Here is a 23,037-nt window from a genome sequence, read left to right as displayed (position 1 = left end):
CTGCAAGCTTGCGTGTTGGCCTCCTGCTGGTAGACAGCCTCTTAGGGCAGCGGCTGCATCTTTACCATAGGAACGTCTGACCAACGTCTAGGAACGTTGGTCAGTGGAACGTTGGCCAGACACCTGGTCATAATCACGGGGTGTCACCGGTGTCGCTCTTTCCCGGGCCTGATAAAAAGCCCGAGCTAGCTCGGGCCGCTCGCTTAGCCGTTTTCAGTCGCAGCTCGGACGCACGACCGCGCACTCGTATGCGAAGAGCCCATCTTGTTGACGCGATGCGCGAACTGGAGGGGCGTCACTGTCTCTGAAAGGCGGCGTACGTGCGCGCACCAGCTTCCTTTCCCGCCAACAGTTAGATTAATCAACTCAAAGGCACGCGTTACAAGCTGGTCCCGCCCCCTTCTAAATGAGGATTTTCATCGGCTACAACGCTGAAGACATCGGCACCATCAAGGGCTCGCTTGCACGTTGAGCATCGCCGCATTTCGTGCATTTGGACTGACAAGAGAAGGCCACGATGTAAAGGCAAGCCGTGTTCCAACTAATACCCAACAGGCTCGTTGTGCCGCGTAGAAGTTTTCGTCGGATCCTTCGCTAGAAGACTGCAGCGGGAACCGAGGGTTGTTGCGACACATCCAGCGGCAACATGGCTTCCCTCTCTGACATTGAAGAGGAAGACGCAGGTGGGCCGTCTCTGGCCTCGACTGCAGCAGCGGCAGGACATGGCGGCGCCGGGGGCAACCAGACGAAAGGCTCCGGCGCATCCAAGAACAAGAGGATGTCCGTGGAGCGCATCTACCAGAAGATGAGCCAGCTGGAGCACATTCTGCTACGCCCGGACACGTACGTCGGCTCCGTCGAGCCCGTCACGCAGACCATGTGGGTGTACGACCCAGAAGACGAGAACGGCGGCGGCGGCATGAAATACAGGAGCGTCACTTTCGTGCCCGGCCTGTACAAGATCTTCGATGAGATCCTGGTCAACGCGTCCGACAATAAGCAACGGGACAAAAACATGGACTGCATCAAGGTAATAAGCACGCGCATTTAGTTGAGGTCGTGCGCTGAACTGCTGACCTTTCGTACCATGGGTCATTCGCAACGAGAGCACGCGGGGGTACAATAGCGAGGTGTTGAAATGGTCATGAAATAACCGGGCGAAGGAGGGAAAGCACTCCGGTATAGGGTGCCATATGTCGCATAACACATGTCGTATAGCTAGCCGATCCCTGCCGTTGTCAAGAATCAGTGGTAGCGCAACTACGCATAGCAGGAAGTCATTTTCTCTCTTCGTGCTTGTCTGATCAGTCTTAATCGAGGCGTTGCCCCATGGCTGCACACTGCTTGAAGCTAGCTTTCCTTTGTAACCTGCATTCTTCGATCAGTGTCGGTATGTCGCCTAAGATGGCGGGAAAAGCGCGATGACGAGCTAGAAGCAGATCGCTTAGGTTGCGCATCACCGCCTTGCATCTCAATGATGATGACTTGCATAAAATCACTTTGCCCTCGTTTAAATCGCAGTCGTACGACTATATTACGCTTACTTTACATACTAAGATTACGCCTCCTCGCTGATTTAGTTCTGAACATAAGAGGAACATCAGCCAATGTTCTCGTATATCAAACTACCTGCTAAACTTATTTGCGTCACTTGCCCCTTGAGCGAAAGCGCAGGCGTCTGTCATCCTCAGCAGAGAACCGGCAACTAAACTCGCATTGCAATTGGCTGCGACGGACGCCACGTGGGCGCCCCGACGGATTTCCCATTGTCTGCGACGCCACGTCACGAACGCGGCTCGGCGGAGCAGATCGGGCGAAAGGGAACCTCGCGAGAGGAGAGGACATGGCCGCGTAACGGGCATGCGGCGTTGGCACTGCAGGCTGCTGCTGCTTCTTGCTGGCTCGGGCAGCACGTACCGCTGTGGTACATTACTCGCAGCGCAAAACTCGAAGTACCGTTCAGTGGCGTTCAGTTGGACATCAGTGCTTTCGCATTCACAACTCGCAAGTGCTTAGGTGACCTCAGATTTTTAGGTAGAAAGTAAACGAGAAGCTGTGGGTTCATACCTATTGAATTGGACACGCTGTGTACGCGGAAAGCTTTTATCTAGTCATACGAAGACGACCTGTTACACAAATTGAATTTATTTTCTCGTCACGATTTTATTCCCGCGACTGAAGTTTGCTGCTCGAGCCATCGACAATACGCGAGTTTGGTAGTAATCAATCTTCTTCGTAGTAACAAGAGCGTTAAAAGAAAATAGTATTAAATGGGGCAGTATCATCAAGTTGCCCTTCGGAAAGAGCTAATAGATTGTTCGTTTTTTATATACGCAAGAAAATTGAGTAAAATTCAACGCTCGTCTAAAGCTGAGAATTTTTACGTTTACGCAGGGGGCGAGAGGTGGAGGGGGGAAGACGTGACGAGCGTTACTCTTAACACGAGATGCGTCTCGCGTGCCTTGTTTATTCTTTATGTGGCAGATCGAGATACACCCGGAGCAGGACTGCATCTCCGTGTGGAACAATGGCCAGGGCATTCCCGTGGTCGAGCACCGCGTCGAGAAGATGCACGTGCCCACGCTCATCTTCGGCCACCTGCTCACCTCGTCCAACTACAACGACGAGGAGAAGAAAGTCACCGGCGGCCGCAACGGCTATGGCGCCAAGCTCTGCAACATCTTCAGCAGGAAGTTTATCGTGGAGACATACTCGCGCGCCGAAAAGAAGCACTTCAAACAGGCGAGTCTGCCACTTATCTTGTCCAGCGTGCCCACGTGTGGATTTGTCCGAGTACAACCGCTTCCATATACAGGGTGTCCCAGCTAATTTTAGCCAGAGTTTAAAAATGTGCAAATGCAACGGAGCTGGTCAGAACCAAGGTAATGTTGTTTGCTGACCCTTGAAGATACTCAAATTGTTTCATTCCTCCTAATTAGATAGTCTTAATTAATCAACTTCTCAAATATTTTAATTAGATGAGTGTGAATGAGAAAATTGCAGTGACATCGGAAACTCCCGATACAGCTTTCTATTGCTCAATACGTGCTACATAGAATACTTTTTCCGAACGTAAAAGAAGCCTGCAAACGCACGCAAAATTGCCGCGCGACTGGCCGCTCGAGGCACTTTGCGTGTATTCGGAGGCTTCTTTCACGCTCGGAAAAACTTATGTAGCATGCATTGAGCAACAGAAAGCTTTATGGGCAGTTTTTGAGATTGACACTTTCCATCTAGTTATATTTCAGAAGTTGATCAATTAAGACTAATTCTCCAATTAGGCAAAATGAAAAAATATAATTTGAGTATCTCCAAGCCATGGCAAAGAACATTGCTTTGGTTCTGTCCAGCAACGTGGCATTCGCATATTCTTAAACCTCTGGCTAAAGTTCGCTGGGACAGCCTGTATAGCTAGAACAGAAAGCACTCCTGGATGTAGCTGCCTGTATATATTGGAACTGTAAGCGACAAGTGTGCCTGTAGCATTTTTTTCTTTCGGGTCAGAATCTCTCGTGCAAAAATATTGCGGACCAAAAGAAAGTTAGAGGTCGTGTGGCTCTTTCTTTATTTATAGTTGGAGTATTAAACAATGCTGGGTGGTAAAACGTTGATCCAGGCTTAGATAAATCAGCTTCGAGAGCTAGGTAAGCTGTAACGGTCAACAAGCCCCGCTTCGCAGGTCTGGGAGGATAACATGCGGAAGACCACAGAGCCCAAGATCAGCACGGAGGCCAAGGGCGAGGACTTTACCAAGATCACCTTCTATCCGGACCTGGCCAAGTTCATGATGGAGAAGCTGGACGACGACACAGTGGCGCTGCTTTCCCGCAGGGCTTATGACGTGGCCGGCTGCGCACACGGTGTCAAAGTACGTGAGTTTCGTTTGTGCCCGCCATTACGCCGTCAAGTGTCGTGCATGACCTGCCGCGGTGGCTCACTGTGGTGTTCTTCTGCCCAGCTGGAGGTCGTGGGCTGGAGTTCCAGCAGCGGCTGCCGCGTTAACCTATGGGGGGCGGTATGCGAAAGCTTGCTTGTCCAGTTACATTTACGTGTATGTTGACTCGAGTGGTCGAAATTAACGCGGAGCCTTGCATTACGGCGTCTTTGATAGTCGGTTGGTTGCCTTTAATAATTCAGTATTTATTTTTCTCGTGTATTCTTACAGCCCAGTGAAAGGGGGACACAAAGAAGTAACCGAGGAACACGCGAAGTTCTGACTTTCCAACATACATTTATTTAGTAATGTTTGCTAAGAAGTCCGCGCTTTTGCGTGTCCCTCGTTTTCTGCTTTCAGCCTTACTGCCCTGTCATGGGGGTGCTGACATATTTTCGACCAGCTATGCATTTCGTGCGTCAAATGAACATCCTATACCTCTAAACGCTAAAAAAAGTGGCAAGCCTCAGAGCGGCGCTAATAATCTATAATAGCTTTTCTAGAGTCGTGTTTTCTTTCCAGAAGGTTACTGCGCCGTGCCGTCACGACATAGTAGGGCCACGTCCGCTGTGTTTATAAAAAGTGTGGCCTGCCGTGTGCACCGTTCGCCTTCAAGAGTGGAACGCGATAGCGTTATCGCACCACGTTCGCACCGCCCATTCATTCTCTCGGCATGCTCTTGAGTCACACAAAGACGAAACGTGCGCCTGAGCAAGCGGAACGAACCAAAGAACTCGGTGTCTCGGAGGGAGAAACGATTTGTGCTAGCAAAACGTCGTGATCAGCACGGACAGCCGGGCCGCGACGCGCCATGAAGGAGGACGTGATCATGGTGCTGACGCCTCGATGGGATCGTCCTCTATCTCGCTTGGGAGCACCACGAGTACTTCTCGCCAGAAGCACGGCACACATCGCAGGGGACGCTTTCCCACCAGACGCGCTACGGCGTAGCGATCACGTCATAGGCGTCCCGCATCGGACGCTGCACCTAGGAATCGCGCTGTGAGCGGAATAAGGTGCCGCGTCGCCTAAACACGAGTGTTAGAGTGACGCACGCTGAAAGTTGGAAGGGGAAAAAAGAGAAAGCTTATTAAACGCAAGGTTATTGGGGCACCCTCACACCGGGCCCCCGCACGGCCCCAGTGCGCTCAAACGAGACGAAGGGGAGAAGCGGGCGAGTGGCGCACTACCTGTCGGGGCAGCGCCGTACATTGCGAGGAGGGGGTCTTCTGTGTTTGCCGCAAGATGGCTCTACGTGTGCGCCAAGCGCAGAAGAAATGTAGCGGAAACGTACTTCGCTACTCGTTTAACTGCGGCTTCTGCAATTCACATACTCATAATTACCGATATACACCGCAGTACAACTTTCTACGGCACGTTTCTAAGGCAACACCGCATTCACTAGAGGCGCTTTTGTCCCGCTTTGAACCATCTAACTCATTGCTGAGTGGTAGCGTCTCCATATCCCACTCCGGAGACCCTGGTTCAATTCTCACCCAGTCCATCTTGCAAGTTGTTTTTATTTATAAATTGCCTTCCGCCATTTTTCGTTCACGACCAACGCCGCCGACGCCGACGACACCGGCTTTTCTGCGACGCGAGCTCAACGCTGTCGCGTTAAAAAGTTGGTACAGGGCAGTATACACTTGATTGCCATCTTTTGGCGCTCCGACTGCGTTGCCTATGCTCTATTCAACGCCAGCGGCGCCGTGAGGTCCTCGGCACGACCGGCGCGCTGGCAGCACCGGTAGCGTCCGGCGCACTACAGATGTGTGCTTGACGGTGACAAGACTTGCAATGAAGTTCTGTCTGCGACAAACTATTGCGACCATGTCGACCAGTGCACAGTATGGCGTGGTGCGGTGTCTGCCATTGCGAACATGCACTACTACACCCTTTCTAAGATTGTGGCTAGTATCATCTCGTATACCAATCTGCTTTGCGGTATATATTTCACGCTTACATCTACTCTAAATTACGGGAGAGCCAGCAATATTTTGTATCGAATGGGGAGGAATGGTACAGATGTAAGCAAAATGGCTGCCTTTCGTTGCGCCATCTGTCATTCAGTGTGCACGTGAAGTGGCGCGCATCACTTGATGGTGGTGTGTTGCTCTGCAAAGGACGTCGTAATCGTGGACGAATACGGAAGGTACTGCCATCGCTAGGCGTTCTAGCCCTAAACGCTGGTTGAACAGGCAAACATTATAAACACTATGTTTACAAGCCGATGTCGAAGATTTCCGGTTAAGCCCTCTGGAACTACACAAGTTACATTAGTCTATAAATTTACAGAACCCTCCAGCTGGCACCAGTTTTGCTTTAGAGTTAGTGTTCTACAATTTAATTTTTCTAAGTGCAACAATAAAAGCCCATACAAGAGCTCGTCGCATGGCGCACGTTCTTTATATCTGAACACATCAAGAATATGTGCCTACAGCGTACTATGCGACAAAATACTTCTTTTCTTGGCTAACTTGGCTGTCAAAAATGCATGACCGGAAGCTTTCTGGGGTCATGAATGCATTGCTGCCACAGCGTTGTCTAGACAAAAAGGGCCTACAATAAAAGTATAATCAGTTCTATATCTGCCGCAAATTGCCCGTGTTCATGAGGTCCTGGTTTGAACGTCTCCGTTACTCTGAAGGCCTCCATTATAGAGTTCATCGCTGTCCTTAGTTTAGGCCCGACTGGTGCGTTTATTTTTGTGAAATGCAATGTTTCGCTCTCGTATTTCTCACGAGAGGTTTTAATACTGCAATGACAGCGTCGGAACTGCATCGAGCAAATGCGGCAATTGAGTCGCAGAATAGGTTGTAATTAAATAATTCCCTGAACATAAAGTGAGAGAGCCGATGAAAGTCCTGTTGGATGGCAATTGGCTAAAGCTAGTGCTTAGAGGGGGTTTCTAAATATGAGTATACTGCGGAAAGTTAGTCACGGTGATTCACTACATGTGAGGACAGCAAAACCTGCCGTACAATCACGTTCCTGCACTCCTCTCCTGCTCACTTTCAGTCGCTTGTCAGTGCATGGTTTTAGATCTTTGCTTCTTGCGCGGGTTTGATCCCTGCCACGGTGGTCGCAATGGGGGCGGAACGCAAGAACGCTCGTGTACGCTCGTGCTCCGTTCCATGCATACTAGTCAACGCTGCGGAAGCCTAGTAACGTTGGCGCAGGCAAGATAGACTTCTTGCAGTGGCTTCGTTCGCACTTGGATATATAGTTCGGTGTTTTTTGACCGCGGTTGCGCCCAACTGTTTTTTATGTAGGCTAAGTCTTGTATGAGACAAGTTTCAACGCCCAGGAATAAAGGCTGTGGTATACGGCTGCTCATGCGTTGTTTTAGATTATTTCTGTTTTTATTTTCGGGTTTTTTTATTTGCAACCCGTCGAGAGGAGCCTCACGTGCATGCTCGCGCGAATATAATTTTTAGTTTTTCATATAATTTTTATAATTTTTAGAATATAATTTTTAGTTTGCCTTCTTGCGCCCAGGTCTACCTGAACGGCAAGAGGCTCCCGGTGAAGGGCTTCAAGGAGTACGTGCAGCTGTTCCTCAAGGACCAGGAGGACGAAATAGGCAACCCGCTCACTGTAGCCCACGAGCTCGTCAGCGACCGCTGGGAGGTGGCCGTGGCCCTGAGTGCCTCGGGCGAGTTCAAGCAGATGAGTTTCGTCAACGGCATCGCCACAACCAAGGGTGGAAGCCACGTCGACCACGTCGCCGAGCACCTCGTCAAAAAGGCACGCCCCCTATCCCACTTTTGGCGCCTGTTTTTTTTTACAAGTGTAATTTTCCAGCATAGATCAGTTTTCATTTTTGACTTTCTTTTTTCATTTATACCAAATAAATGTAGGGGGTTGAGAGAAAAGCAACGGTAAATGGTTTGAGGATTTCTCTACATTCTATGACCTTGGCAACAGCACAGAGGAAGAAAACGTGGAAGTTATATATAGGAGAATCGTCACATCTATGCTACTGGTAGAAGAAAGTATTGCTAGAATAACAATAGAGAACTTAAGTACAAGCAGAAACTTCAGATATAAATCAGAATATGTGGTCTAAAATGTCCGCGAGGAATAGAGGGAGAAAAAAAAGACGGTAACATGTGTAAACCCCAGAGAAGCCGCGGCGATACATGAAAGATATAGAAGCAAAATTGGCTAAGGTTTAACTCTTGTAAACCTAGTTATCACGAACGAAAGGTTTGTTTGGCTTGGTTTTGCAGACCATGCACACAGTGTTTCATTAAAATTAGAAGCAAAGCTTAAGCGTCCTCCTAAGAGTGGAACTCGATAGCATTCAAAGTTTCCCGACTGCTTTTCTCACGCTACCCGGCAACTTCAGCTTATATAACAGTAATGTTTATCGAGAAACGCTGGCGGCGAACGCTATGCACGAAGGCTTTCTGGTAGAAACGCGGCATTTTGCGTGGGCCGCGCGCACACGTGGAGGCGTGCGCCATCTGAAGGTGTTGGAAGGAACCATGCGCGCCGCTCTATGAATGGTAGAAACGCTGGAAATGGGGTTTGTGTTTGAGTTTCCGTGTAACGGAATTATTTTTTCTCCTATATTCAAATTACAATACGATGTTATCATGTCTGTAGGTTGTGTGTAAATCGTACGTGCGATTTTCCTGAGACACTTTACTTTGAGAAATCCAATTAGTTCAGTAACGTCTCTGCGCTACACGGAGTGCCTGCGTTGTTCGGTATGCGCGGTTCGGAATGACTTTTTGCGAAAAGATGATCGACGCGTGACACCAGCGCTCAGACAGTCCGATTTTTGCACCCTTTGCCTAATCAGGCGGTGAACCAGTTCGTGCTTCTCCTCTCTGAGTGCTCCTACCAAGTTTGGTTGGCACGCCGCGATGCAGTTTTCGGGGGGAGGGCGCCGGGCCTTCACGAAGTGCTTGCGAAAGCACGGAAGGAGGTCTGGTTCCATCTCACCCGGGAGCGGCACCGCTTGGGCGAGAAGTTTCTCGAAGTGTGGGCCCGTCCTGCGGTGATTTTTGATGAGTCAGGCGGAAAGCTTTCCATTAAGCTATGATGCATGCTCCTAAGGTCGCTCGACTCGGCCGTGTGCGCCAGTCGCTCTACGGGGTTTTGTTTGGTTCAGTGGAACCCAGAGCTAGAACCGGTGGTGGCGCACCCTTGGTTGGTCGCGCTGCTCCGCGGACGGCTTTGGTGCTCTGCATGGTTGTATGCCTTGGCCTCTTTTGCGCCGAGGCAGTCCGAGGGTCAGTCAGGCTTGAGTCCTGTAAGACCGACATGGCTGTTTGTGTGTTGCGTGCGGTAACTTTGTGTTGCTGCACCACAACAGCCCCCTTGTCCGGGAAGGACCGTTGGCCCGAACCAAGTCCCCCCACCCAGTCAACCCGGGTTGTGGGGGAGAACCGGGGTCAATGTATCGGATGATGGGTTGATGAGATATGTACGCTCATGGACGGTGCCTTCAAAGGTGCCAAGTCCTCTTCCCATCTGACAACGGTTCTCTGTGACACGAGGCCCTTAGCGCTATTGCGTTAATACAGCAGTCTCGTGGAGCGCGTTGAATAAGGAGGCTTGTTGCTTAACGGGCAGGCGGAACGATTCGAGCATCAGAAAAGATCACGTCCCATTTTAAACAAGTTTGTTTCGCCCGAAAGGCAAAGCATCGATTGCGACACCAAATTATTAGACACCTGGGAGATTATTCTGTAAGAGTCCACCTAGTGGACTGTCCATTTCAACCGCCGCTGATTGGCTGGGGCCACTCGTCTCCTCCTCGCTCGCACAACTCCATCGAATCAGTAGCGGCCGCAATGCACAGCCCACTAGGTGGACTCTTGCAGAATACCCCTCCTGTATAAAGTAAAGATATAAGTTTTATCAGCCATATAAACTTGTGAACATTCGCCTACTAACTAAATTAACAAGCACCGTGTCAGGCACCGTGTCAGGCGCACAAGCAAACACATCTCACTCGATGACCGCGGGAACTCGCTGTCAAAACGCTGAATTGAGGAAGCGCTATTGAGCCTACATCGGCGCACCGTCGCATGCATTCACTCGGAAGTACAGCATAGGGCGCGCAGCAACTATGTTGTCGCCCTTGGACTTTGTACGGAACTTCACGGTGACGACGACGGTGGAAATGCGCTGGAGTGTTCATGTAATGGCGATCGCAGTAAAACATCTTGATGTACACGGCCGTGCTGAAGTTGAGGCTGTGCGAGCTGCCCAGGCAGTAGGAAAATGTAGCGTTGCAGCCTGCATTGTGCCTACTGCTATCGCGTGCAATGGCCACGGGAAGAAGCGCTAAACAGAAAGCAGCACATCGGGTGTCCGTTCTATGGAGAAGGCAAAGAAAAAGCTTAGCAGAGGAAGGGGCCACCGCTGAAAAAGAGACCGCAAGAAGTTGGCCTGTACATCTTCGCTGCCGTTGAGGTGTGTGTATGTATGTGTGCGTGTGAGAAAAGTTTGATAAACACATTTTCTTTGTTTGGTTTTGCCTGATTTTCAAGACCTTTTTCGATTCCAAATGCCTTGTGTTACACACCTTATCGCACTCTGCAGTGACAACCGCTTTGGTGAGCAATAGTAGTACTTGATGTTTGGCTGGTACATGTTGTTGTTTTTTTGTTCAAGTGAGGCTGTGTGCTGGAGAATTGGTATCGTTATTCATCCACAGCCATCAATTGGAATAGCCTGTTTTTGGAGCAAACAACGTAGATTTAGTAGATGCTAAGAATGGGTTCGGCTTGTGCGGTATCGGCCGCAATACATATACCTGTAATTACTACTTCGCCTCCGTATCATGGACGTACGACAGAAGGAAAAAAAAACCGCATAAACTCGGCTTGAATATGGTTCTGCGGTATATAGGAATGGTCAACCTTGTGGTACATGGTTCATTTACTCTGCTTCCCATACTTATTTCTTTTATTCTGATATTTACTTGCGTTGGTTGTTCTCAAAATGCCCTTGAATACTCCTACACTTTCGATCAGGTTATGGAGAGCGTCAAGAAGAAAAACAAAGCCGGCGTGAAGATCCAGAGCAAGCAAGTGAAGGACTACTTGTGGATGTTCGTCAACTGCCTCATTGAGAACCCGACATTCGATTCTCAGACCAAGGAGAACATGACGCTGCCTTTCAAAAAGTTCGGTTCCAAGTGCGAACTGAGCGACAAGTTCTACAGCCAGGTTTGTGTCGTATAACTCTTTGTCATACTTTTGGCCAAGCTAAGCATAACGGTGTCTACTCAAAAGGAGGAGGGAGGGTTCAGGAGGCCCGCGCAGCGGCCGCCAAGTACTTGCCTAGGAGACGCCCGCTGCGAGCTGGCTCGCGTCCTGCAGGACCTTTAATAGAATTTATCCAATCAATTTTGGAGAATGCGACGATGCAACGCTTGACCTGGTTGCTACTGCTTGACATACTTCGGACTGCTGCCCTTGTGATTCAAGCTCTGCATAGACTGTTTCTGGCAAGCTCTCGTAGCCGTAATGTATACATTTCGTAGGAGCTTCTCGCTGTTTGCAATGTTCCTACACAGTGCAGAAACATAGCCGTGATCTTATGCTCCCTAAAAGACGAAGCTGTACCTCTGTCTTGCATGCTAGTACCAATACCTATATTGACACTTCACATTTGATCTAGATCATATTCCGCGGTCTCTCAATATTCGATGAGATTGTACTGTCGCGAAGCTGCGTTATCCATAAAACGCAGTTCAATAATCGATTGATCACCTGATAATCAAGACTGACGAAACCAGATGAGGGCTCCTGCAGCCCGAAGAATGAAATGCCGTTTCAGAACCATCATGCGTTTTTATTCATGCTCTATTTTGACTTTTTCAGACCGTGACCCTTTGTTTCTACGACATACACGACGAGGCGGATTTTCGCGCAACTCTAATCAAGGATTTCTCACTTTTATTTCAATGGGAAATACCTTATACTGCACGCCTTCTTCTACTCTGCAGATGCTCAAGTGCGGCGTCGTGGAATCCGTTATGTCCTGGGTGACATTCAAGGCGGAAAAGCAGCTGGGCCAGAAATGTTCCTCCAAGAAACACTCCAAGCTGAAAGGGATCCCAAAGCTGGAGGACGCCAACGACGCTGGTACCAAGAACTCGGTCGACTGCACGTTAATCCTAACCGAGGGGGACTCGGCCAAAAGTCTGGCCGTGTCCGGCCTATCGGTGGTAGGCCGCGATAAGTTCGGCGTGTTTCCGCTGAAGGGAAAGATACTCAACGTACGGGAGGCCACGCACAAGCAGATCTTGGAGAACGCAGAGATCAACAATGTCATCAAGATCATGGGCCTACAGGTGAGTAGTTACTTGCCTGAGGTTAGCTTGATCGAAATACGCAGCCTATCTGCCAAGGTGAATGACCAAGCTGCTCCCTTTGAGATATTTCATAAGGCTTGGACGGGTGCGTCGAGCTGAGGCTAGTGCAGAAGACGGCGCTCGCTGATCTTCACGCGGGCAGCTTCCATTTTATGACTTTGAACACATTGTAAACATATGGACGTGCGATGTCTCCGAAAGCCTTCATTTTGACCTGTAATGTGCAGCGACAATTGAGCCCGTCATCCATCTAGAGTGTGAAAAACAAATGAAAAATGTGGCATTACCCCTGATTTTTAGTAACTGCGTCATCTCATCTTTCTCACCGCCAAGACCTGTGAGCTTCGCGCAACATTGGAGAGCTACTTCAGATGGCGTGGGATACTTTCTTAAAGTAAATTTGTTACTGATGCTATGCCTCGCTTAGTGTTGGCTAGTGTTGGCGTTGCTTTCTTTTCCTGTGCCGTATCTCGACTGGTTACACGACACTTGCGTTCGGTTCGTAAACGGCCGGAGCAGGTAACACAAAACGATACAAGTACTCGTGGTGTCAAATATGACGCGTGAGAAAAATAAATCGACACTCCTTTTTTTTTCGATTTGCAGTACAAGAAAAAGTACGAGACTGTGGATGATCTCAAAACGCTTCGCTACGGTCGACTCATGATCATGACAGATCAAGACCAGGATGGCTCTCACATCAAGGGCCTCCTAATCAACTTCATCCACCACAACTGGCCGTCGCTGCTCAAGCTCCCCTTCCTCGAAGAGTTCATCACGCCCATCGTGAAGGCAAGTCGCGGAAGCAACGAGCTGTCCTTCTACTCGCTGCCCGAGTTTGAAGAATGGAAGACCGCGACTGACGACTGGCAGCGCTGGAAGGTCAAGTACTACAAAGGTCTCGGCACCAGCACCGCCAAAGAGGCCAAGGAGTACTTCATGGACATGCTGCGGCACCGCATCACCTTCCGGTACCAGGGCAATGAAGACGACAACGCCATCGAGTTGGCATTTAGCAAGAAAATGATCGAGCAGCGCAAGGACTGGCTCCGCAATGGCATGGAAGAGCGCAAGCAGCGACGTGAGATGGGCCTGCCCGAGCTCTACCTGTACTGCAAGGACACCCGGAACGTGACGTACCAGGACTTTGTCAACAAGGAGCTTATCCTGTTCAGTAACATGGACAATGAGCGTTCAATCCCTTCTCTGGTGGATGGACTCAAACCGGGCCAGCGCAAAGTTCTTTTCACCTGCTTTAAGCGCAATGACAAGCGCGAGATCAAGGTTGCCCAGCTTGCAGGGTCCGTGGCCGAGCACTCGGCCTATCATCACGGCGAGGCCTCACTAATGTCGACCATCATCAACTTGGCGCAGAACTTCGTCGGCTCCAACAATATCAACCTGCTGCTGCCCATCGGTCAGTTTGGCACGAGGCTGCAGGGCGGCAAGGACGCTGCCAGCCCTCGATACATCTTTACCATGCTGTCGCCCTTGGCGCGTCTCATCGCTCCCGCGTTGGATGACCCGATCTTGGAGTACCTGTACGACGACAACCAGCGGATCGAGCCCGAGTACTACATTCCGGTGCTCCCCATGGTACTCGTGAACGGTGCGGAAGGTATTGGCACTGGTTGGAGCACCAAGATACCGAACTACAATCCACGCGACATAATTGCCAATCTGCGGAAGATGATTGCCGGCGGAGAACCGGATACTCTCAAGCCATGGTTCAAGAACTTTCGCGGATCCATAGACCAGGTGAGGCTGCTCGCTGTTCCGCTAAAGGAACCTGATTTCATTTTTATTGTTTGCTGAAATTGAAGATAACATGCTGACAAATGAGGATGTCTCTTCTATAAGAACGGCCACTGCTGTACATATGTTTAATGTGAACAGCGGTAAAATCTTTTCATGAGAAACATTGAGGGCAGATTTACACGACGTAATGGAGCCCCCTATAGCGTACTCGTTTTCGCTTCAGTGCTTGGTGATGCTGTATTGTGGAACCCTAACGGCAGGGGACAAAAAATCAGCGCTGCAAAGCATAGATTTTAGTTCTCGGCGATTTCTGCACACACTGTCACCATTTCACTTCGCACTTATTTACTAGTGATAGAATAGGACAATTGTGGTGTCGCTTCTGTTTTTAAACGCAGTATGCGACAGTAGCTCTCGGGAAGCTTGTTTACGCCAGTAGTCGCATTCGACGTCACTGCCGGACTACGCTATGCGTTTAATCTTGTTGATTACGGTGCGGTGGGCCGATGGCGCCAACCTGCTTTCGACAAACGAAGTTGTCCGTACTACTGTCACGCAGGTGGAGGAGCAGAGGTTTATCATGAGCGGCGAGGTGGCCGTGCTCAGCTCCACCAGCATCGAGATTACAGAGCTTCCGGTGCGGGTGTGGACTCAAGCGTACAAGGAGGCGGTGCTGGAGACCATGCTGCATGGCACAGAGAAGGTGCCACCTCTCATCACAGACTACAAGGAGTACCACACAGACACCACCGTCCGCTTCGTGGTTACCATGACCGAAGAAAACCTGGCCAAGGCTCGGGAGGAAGGTCTTCACAAAGCATTCAAGCTGCAGACATCGCTTACCACGTCCTCGATGGTGCTGTTCGACTCTAAGGGCGTCCTGAGAACGTTTCGTACTCCTGGTGACATCCTGCGCGACTTCTACGCGACGCGCACGGAAGCGTGAGTTTGGTTTGGTTACGTCGGCTGGGGCAGTACGTGAGCATGCGATTACGCTACATCTATGTAATTGAACTTTCGAACTTCTTTTGCTTCCCAGGGCAAGCGTAGTGCACTACACCTAAATTAAACGGATTACCGCGTCGCTTATTGAACAGTCTTCATTTCATGACGGTTCTTGTTGTTCCACTCTAATTTCTGCCACTCAGGATAGCGCAGAGGCTAGCGCAGTTGTCGTGACCTTTTGCTGGACAAATACAATATGACTCATTGTGCCACTTATGCAGGTATGTCAAGCGAAAGGCCTATCTTATCGGCCTGCTGTCTGCCGAAGCGAAGCGTCTCGAAAACCAGGCTCGTTTCATTCTCGAGAAGATCGACAACACCATCAAGATCGAAAACCGGCGTCGCAAGGAGATGATCGAGACACTGCAGCGGCGGGGCTACGATCCCGACCCCATCGTCGTCTGGAAGAGGCAGCAGCTGCAGAACACAGGGCGCCGGGACAGCCAAGCCGAGTCGCAGGACGAAGCTGAAGACTCTTGTGAGTTTCGTCACGTAATTAGGAACACATTCTACGGCTTTTACCATGGGCAGTTTGCGTTGACTTAGATATCTGCACTTTTTGTGATCTTGTTCGTTGAACGCATATTAGCCGTTAGATGGAAGTCCATGTCTTCCACACAATATAAGAAAGTACTTGTACAATGTGAAGGTCTCATTCGCTTCGAAATAAGGTCGTACGTAGTAGCGAACGTCTCGCGTCCACTTCCTTGCAGGTAGCTTCTCTCGAAGCATAACACCGTTCTTTCTATAATGCGCCAAATTGCTGTAGAACAGTGATGTTTTTTGCCAAGCAAGAAAATGCAGCTGTATATGTATGCTTATTTCACGGTCCCAACGTAGTCTAACCAAAAAATGCATTCATTGTAATCTCAAACTGCCCCAGTGGGTAAGGCATCTGACTCGGCTGTGGGAGAAGCTTGGTTCAAACCTCACCGCCGCCAACCAGGCGTCATGGATTTGATCATGATGACAGCGGGCAATGAGACTGAACAAGCCCTATCTGGCAGCTTAACCTTTATTGCAATCGAAACGTGACATGTTGTGAGTGGCAGTTAAACTATCACAGACCTAATTAAGATATCCTGGCCACGGTGGCCGCATTTCGATGGGGCCGAAATCGGGAAATACCCGTGCACTTAGGTTTAGGCGCACGTTCAACAACCCTAGGTGGTCCAAATTTCCGGGGTCCTCCACGACGGCGTGCCTCATAATCAGATCGTGGTTTTAGCGCGTAAAAGACCATAGTTTACTTTTTTTTACCTAATGAAGAACAGTCAAAGAGTACTCCTAAAACGGCATTCCTTGAATGTGTAGCTACAGTTGAGTGCCGGAAGAGAGGAATATGTCGCGTTTTGTTCCCATAAAATTGTTGTCAGACGGACCTTGTGACTACCACGTTCTGTATCGTCGTCTGCTATGTGCTGCTATCATGAACAGGTTTCAACCGACCCACTTCGCTATCTTTGCACAGTTCTGACTTGCTTGCTTTGCAAGAACCAAACTAGCTAAGCGCCACATCTGTCAAATCACTATCTCATCTGACAGCCAGGACCTCAGTCACATTACAGGGTGTCTCTAAGCCCGTGCGCCCCTCTTCATTTTTTTTTTTCGTACGGTATGAGAATTCTTCAATTCGGATCGGTGCAGCCGAGGCACAGGACGAGGACAGGGACAAGGAAGGCGGCAGCGTGCACTACAACTACCTTCTGGGCATGCCGTTGTGGAGTCTGACTATGGAGCGGAAGGACGATCTGCTCAAGAAGCGCGACGAAAAACGCCAGGAGCTCGAAGCTCTGCGCCGCAAATCGCCCGAGAACCTCTGGGAGGATGACCTGGACGCCTTCTCGTCCAAGCTGGACGAGGTGGAGCAGAAAGAACGCGACGAGGAGAATTCGAGCGGTGCCAAGGCGATCAAAGGAGCCAAGGGTGGGCGCTCCAAGGTAATTTGCTTTCTTTTTTTTTAATGTGATATATCTTTGAGAAAGCAAGAGAGCCGCATGTTACGTTTTTGGCTGCCAGTGCCTGAGTAAGGACTTCGGCACGAAAGAAGAAAAAAAAAAACGCGGAACGTTGCTACAGGAAGTGCTCGACTGCAAGAGAGCTGGGAAATTCTTCACACAAAATATATATTGATGCCTCAACGCCTATTAGAGGTAATGGATAAGAGAGAGACAGTTAAGTGTCTCAATGTGGTTGCGTCACACGCAAAGTTCCATAGTGAGTTAAACGTAGTTTTGTCGTTCGCCCGTCATCAGGCCCAGTCCTCAAATTACATCGCCTCCTTGATCCTTCACATTCCCACACGAGGTGAACTTTTGGAGTTCCCTCGTTTGCGTATACACGCATAGCGTTTCATTTGCAGGGGTTATTGCGGATTGTCAGACATTGCGTTGCCGTCGCCTCTGCCATAAGGCTATGTCGTTTGTTCATGGCCCATTCTTACTTTATATAGCGCATAACCATGCGTATACTACTAGCACTTGTACTCGTCACTACAACCAGTGCTATAGTATAACTGCCGATTGTTTCTGGTGTTGAGGACGAAGGTAAGCGAAATGTACCCGAAGGCGCTAGTCACCAAGTGTATTTAGATTAATCTATAGCAACGCGCTGAAAAATTAAAAATTAACTGTCGGCCGCGTAAAGGCCGTAACGTGTTATGTCGTCCTTGTAAGCTAACGCTGAGTTGCGATGACTGTAAATAACCGCGTGGCACGCATAAAGCAACAGAAGCGAGAAATATTAAGTTGAGCCACATTAGTCCAGCAGCCAATCTTTCCGGGAAAGGAGGCTTGACAAGTAAGAAAACACGTGAGCACGCTGCTCTGAAGCTCCCGCCCCAGGTCGTTATGACGTCAGATTACAGCACCGTGTATTGGAGCGTAGTTAATTGCATATTGTTAAGCTTACTACGTGCATTCTAGACAAACCAGGACTCGACCCAACAAGTTTCGAATGCTTTCCCTGCACCAAACCAACTTATAACCTTGAAATCCGCGACGCCACACTTGTTGCAGTCGTACTTTGCCGAGTTCAAGGAAGAGAAATTATATCTCCATTTCCTCCGTAATAATCGGCTTTTCCTGCCAAACGAATGAAAATAGGTTTGAATGGATGTCCTTCAAGTCTAAATCCGTGATCCTCAGAGTATAGGATATATTCACGTGACTAACAAACCAGGAGATGAAACAATTTAAGCTAATACAATTATAAGGAAAGCCTTCAAGGCAGCGCTCAGCCTCCCCGAAAATGCTTACAACGATAAAGTTGAGAAACTGGGCATCTACAACACCTTCGAGGAATACGCGAGCGCGGTCCTCATAGCTCAAAGAGAGCGGCTCTGCTCAACGAACCAGGGACGTGCAGTTCTAGAAAAACTGGGCTTCACGCCACGACAGCTATACTGCAACGAGGATACAGTGTTACTGGAGAGGGACACGAGATTCATATAACGGTGGCACCGATACCAAGGAATATGCACGGAACTTACCATGCAGGTAGAAGACGAGCACGAGCTGCAACCTTGCGGAATCGTTTTGGGAAAGGTTCTACCGCGTACTACAGAGACGCTGGCCGAGCCAGTAGAGAGACTCACACGCTAGTAGTCACTCAAAAACAACGTGTCATGACGGCCACAGTCGTAACTCGGTCCACGTGTGCGGGCGAAGCGGCTGCAATAGCCGTGGCCATTGCAGACGCGGAACACAGAAACGAATCGGCAGTCACTCTCCGACTCGCAAACAGCATGTCGCCTGTTTCTCAAAGGGACGGTACCCAAAATGGTACGTAGAATTCTGGGACAAACGCTGACAGAACACCACGACGTTATTTGGTGTCCGGCTCACGAGGGCTTGGAGGGTAACGTTGCGGCGGACCGTATAGCTCGATGATTCAACAACCGAGCTGTGGCCGAGCCGAGCGCGGGACTGCTTCCAAGCACTCGTGACATTCTTCTACAACAGCGGGAGGAACGCAGATAGTACGGTCATCCACACAAGGCCCTTAACAGATAGAAAAGTAGGGACTGGCGACGCATTCAAACAAACAGCTTCCCCAACCTGCATCAACTCAGTAAAATAAACCCGACTAGATTTCTGGACGTCTGTACATGGTCTTCTAACAAACCCACACTACAACATATCACATGGGAGTGCCTGGAACGGCCTTCACATATTACTAGCCCATACATAACTGCACATCCACTTACGTTAAATAAGCAGTGGGAGACATGGTTTGCGGACGAAGGAAAGGAGAACCAAGTGGCTCTCCTGGACCAAGCCCAGCGAGACGCTCGCGCCAGTGGAGCCCTGGAATAAGGGCCCAACCATGCTCGCCTACTTTCTTTTTTTTTAAATATAGTTTATTTCCTTCCTTCCTTCTCAGACAGCGCGATACAGTGACAGAGCTCAAAGGTAAAAATTACGTATTTTTTTTACAGCATTTGGAAGGTGTTGCGGTGTCTTCAAATGCACACGTTGAATCGGCACCTAAGACAACTCTCGTCTATGCATTTATCTCGAAGGCTGCGGCGCCCAAGAAGACCGCGAACGAGACGAAGCCCTCGGCGTTCGCCGAGCGCGTTGTGCCGAAGATCGAGTGGGAGGCGAAGACCAAGACTGCCGGAGTCCGCCGCGGGCCAAGGAAGGCGGCCAACGACGCCAATGCCGAGGACCACGGCGACGACGATGACGGCAACGCTGGAGCTCTGGCCGGGCGCACCAGTCCCGACGCTCAGCCCGATGGCGCGGCTTCTTCCTCGTCGGCCAGGGCGCCCCAGCGGAAACGCGGTGGCGCCGTTAAGGCCAAGCCTTCCGGGAGCAAGGCAGTGACCAAGAAGAGGAAGAACTCGACCTCGGACGACGACGACGACGAACCTGCCGCGGGCCCTTCGGTAAGCACGTGGCTGCGGGACCTTAACTGGCGTTTCCAAGAAACTATAACCTTTTCCACTAGCGAGATGCTTCTGAAACCTCAGCGTTCATAGAACGCAAGACGCGGTATACGGGAAAGTGCTTTTTTTCTTTACACCATTGCATTTGAAGTGCCCATTTTTGGCAGCGTTAAATGGCAGAAAAAGAAATGGACGTGGGAAGTGGTACGTTCTCAAGGTGGTGGGGCAAGAAGCGATGTTCTCATAGGTCTTAGTACAGTGGCGCAGCAAAAAGGTACAGTGTCGTCGCCCTGTATAAAATATTACGCGACAAACGGTTCACCCAGCTACAGAAGACAACAGAAGCATGTGGCAAGAGGGGGTCTTGTCTGATGGAGGAAGAGAGGCAGAGGTTCTCTAATGGTTTCGATACGTATCGACCTGGGAGTGCGGGCGGGGCCAGGGGTGGGGAAAGGATCACGTTCCTTCTGAGGTTTCTTTTCAATGCCGCCCACAAACGTTAGAGATGTTCGTAGGTCTTAAGGTGTGCAGCGACAAAGCTAAAAAAGAAATCGGCGAGGATTGGGTGCGCACATATTGCCATTTATTCTGGCGTGAGGCAATTTTTTTCTGTAGTTTGACAAATGGCTTTGACACGCACAACCACCTCTATATTATCAATTTAAAATGCACCAACGATCTCGCGCGGCACTACGTGGCCGCTTCAGGAAAAGAGCTGCGGCTACGACTGACAAACGGGCTAGCCTCACGGATCTTGCGGTATGCTCGTAAGGGTTCTGTAGACATGAGTGATGTTCCAAAGTATATAGAGCTATAGTACAGATATAGTGTAGTAAAGGAAGTAAAGAACAGTATATAAAGAACGTGTTGATGGGCATGCTGGTGCATGACGTTAAATTGCTCTAATGTGGACTGTCCCTTGAATTCATTTTATAATGGCGCAATGGAAAAAATAATAAAGTTAGAAGTTAAAGCGCTTGTCCGTATCCGTCATTTCGTCCGTTTTGGCCTTCATGCTGCAGGTCTAAGATAGTTATCGAAAACAACCAGTCCACTATATCAAGCCTTACTATTATAGATGCCAACGCAAACAGCCTATTCTATTTTTTGAGCATCAACTGGATGAGTCCGACGGCACTAGAACTCGTGCTTCAAAAAACTAGACGCCATGCCACACAGCGGCGCTCCATAAAAGAGCACGAGTTCGTAGGCGGAAACATGATAATATGGTATATCGAAAGATTCACTGCTGTCGTTGTCCCTTTATCAGTGGTGTTTTTTTTTGGATGTCTCTTATCAGGTCGACTGCACGTGCCTGTACAATGCAAAATTATGGAGGGAATAATGGTTGGTAGCAGTCGGTGCTCGCGTGTGTCGATTCTTTGGGCATTTGCCTTGTCTTCTCGCACACTTTCGAAATTAGGTATTCAACGGTTGTAAGTATTTATTTATTTATTTATTTATTTATTTATACTGCGATCTTTTACAAGATCTTAGCAAGGTGGGAACATACAAGTACAGTCATACAAACATACAGTTCAAGCAATCATGCCGACGCTTGAATTCAACATGTCGAAAGGACAGAATGCATCAAAAAGAGCAAATAAACTATATGTGCGGTTGAGTCATAAGTGCAGGTGCGCCTGAAAATGGGATAAGGAATTTAGTGGAACGACTTCATCAGGAAGTTTATTTCAATCAACTATTGTTCTTGTAAAATAAGAGTATTTGAAGCAGTTGTTATGCGGTGTTAACGGGGTTACTGCTAAAGCGTTCATGACGAGTAGCATAACCAGTTGAAGGTGTTAGGTAGTAGCCAACCTCTCTATCATTGTTCTTTTTTTCAACTTTCGTTAACTTCATATAACCGCGCCGCATCTTCAGCATCAAGAGGAGCGGCATCCAGATCCCCCTAAGAAGCGCGGAGCCCCGGCCAAGTCGTCGCAGCGGGACGCAGCCGCTGACGAAGGCGACGAGGACTTCGTCAGGGCACCCGCCAAGAAGCCGGCCGCGTCTTCTCGAGCGGCCAAGAAGGCTCCGGCCGCCAGGCAAGCCCCGAAGGCGGCGGACGACTCGGACTCCGACGCTCAGCCGGTTCAGAAGAAGGCGGCAGCCAAGAAGAAGCGGGTCGTGCTGTCCTCCTCCTCCTCTTCCTCCGACGATGACGACGCACCTTACGTGGCCACGCCGATGCCATCAGGCGCATCCACCAGTGGCCGCGCCAGAGCGCCGCAGGTCAAGTACAACTTCGGAAGTGACAGCGACGAATTCTGAAGCGTGTTGCCGCCACGCAACCATGTCACGTAGTGCGTTCTGTCATGACCGCTGATGCATTCATGATTTATAGGCCTCGCTGTGTGTGCGACATCTTTCACGTCTGTTGGATCTCATCGGCGGTAGTTACTCGGTGGACATTTCGTGCTGCCGCCATCAATGTGACCTCAACGATGGTGCAAAGTGTCCTTCACATGTATTCGCAGTTGGTTTTTGTGTAAGTGTGCATGTTTGTCTCGTTTTGATAGTGTAACGACCTATTGCACCATCTATTTGTTCTGGCCTCGTCTGGCAGCTTTTTAATTTTCGGGACCTTCGTTAGCCGCATTTTTATTTAAGTGTGCATGTCGCGTTTCTATTTTAATTCGTTATGTTTGTTTGTTGTAGTGGGGAGGTAGGTAGAGGAGAAAAAATGTTCCCATCAGCCAGAACGTAAATTTCATTAGGCAGTGTTTCCCGCACGAGACTTTGCAGCCGCCTTCGGCAATATTCGCCGTTCAAGATTGTGCTCGCGTAATTTTTCTTTCGTTTGCTCTTCTCCGGACAAGCTGTTCAAGCCACATGTGGCACCGTGTCGCTGCCGAGCAGATGAAGGGTGCTTCGAGGCGTTGTGGCCGTCATTTTACCTTCGTGTCAATATTGAAGTAGTTTTATCAGAAACTACGCATATTACGTTACCGAACACAGTAAGCGCAGGCGTTGTTTTTTCGCTTGTTCACCAGCTCTCTTCCCCTCCTTGTTTTTTAACTTTGACAGTACCGGGTGGCGATCATCCAGTGTTAATATATTTGTAACGGAATAAAGGGTCGATCCCATTTTCTTCTTTTTCCTAGA

At 49.4% G+C, this 23,037-nt stretch overlaps 1 protein-coding gene across 1 annotated transcript; it reads left to right on the top strand.

Annotated features, from left to right (window-relative positions):
* The first annotated feature begins 88 nt into the window (after positions 1–88).
* On the top strand, positions 89–23,037 carry LOC135895932 (DNA topoisomerase 2-alpha-like). Its single transcript, XM_065424197.2, has 12 exons — positions 89–1,030; positions 2,485–2,742; positions 3,680–3,868; positions 7,433–7,681; positions 10,930–11,124; positions 11,907–12,254; positions 12,882–14,033; positions 14,593–14,975; positions 15,260–15,516; positions 16,686–16,978; positions 19,561–19,929; positions 21,814–23,037. The coding sequence occupies exons 1-12, from the start codon at positions 647–649 to the stop codon at positions 22,201–22,203; spliced, it is 4,467 nt and encodes a 1,488-aa protein (XP_065280269.1). The 5' UTR covers positions 89–646; the 3' UTR covers positions 22,204–23,037.

Source organism: Dermacentor albipictus, chromosome 2, assembly GCF_038994185.2.
Source record: "Dermacentor albipictus isolate Rhodes 1998 colony chromosome 2, USDA_Dalb.pri_finalv2, whole genome shotgun sequence".
Lineage (NCBI taxonomy): Eukaryota > Metazoa > Arthropoda > Arachnida > Ixodida > Ixodidae > Dermacentor > Dermacentor albipictus.
This window is presented reverse-complemented; position numbering and strand designations above follow the sequence as displayed.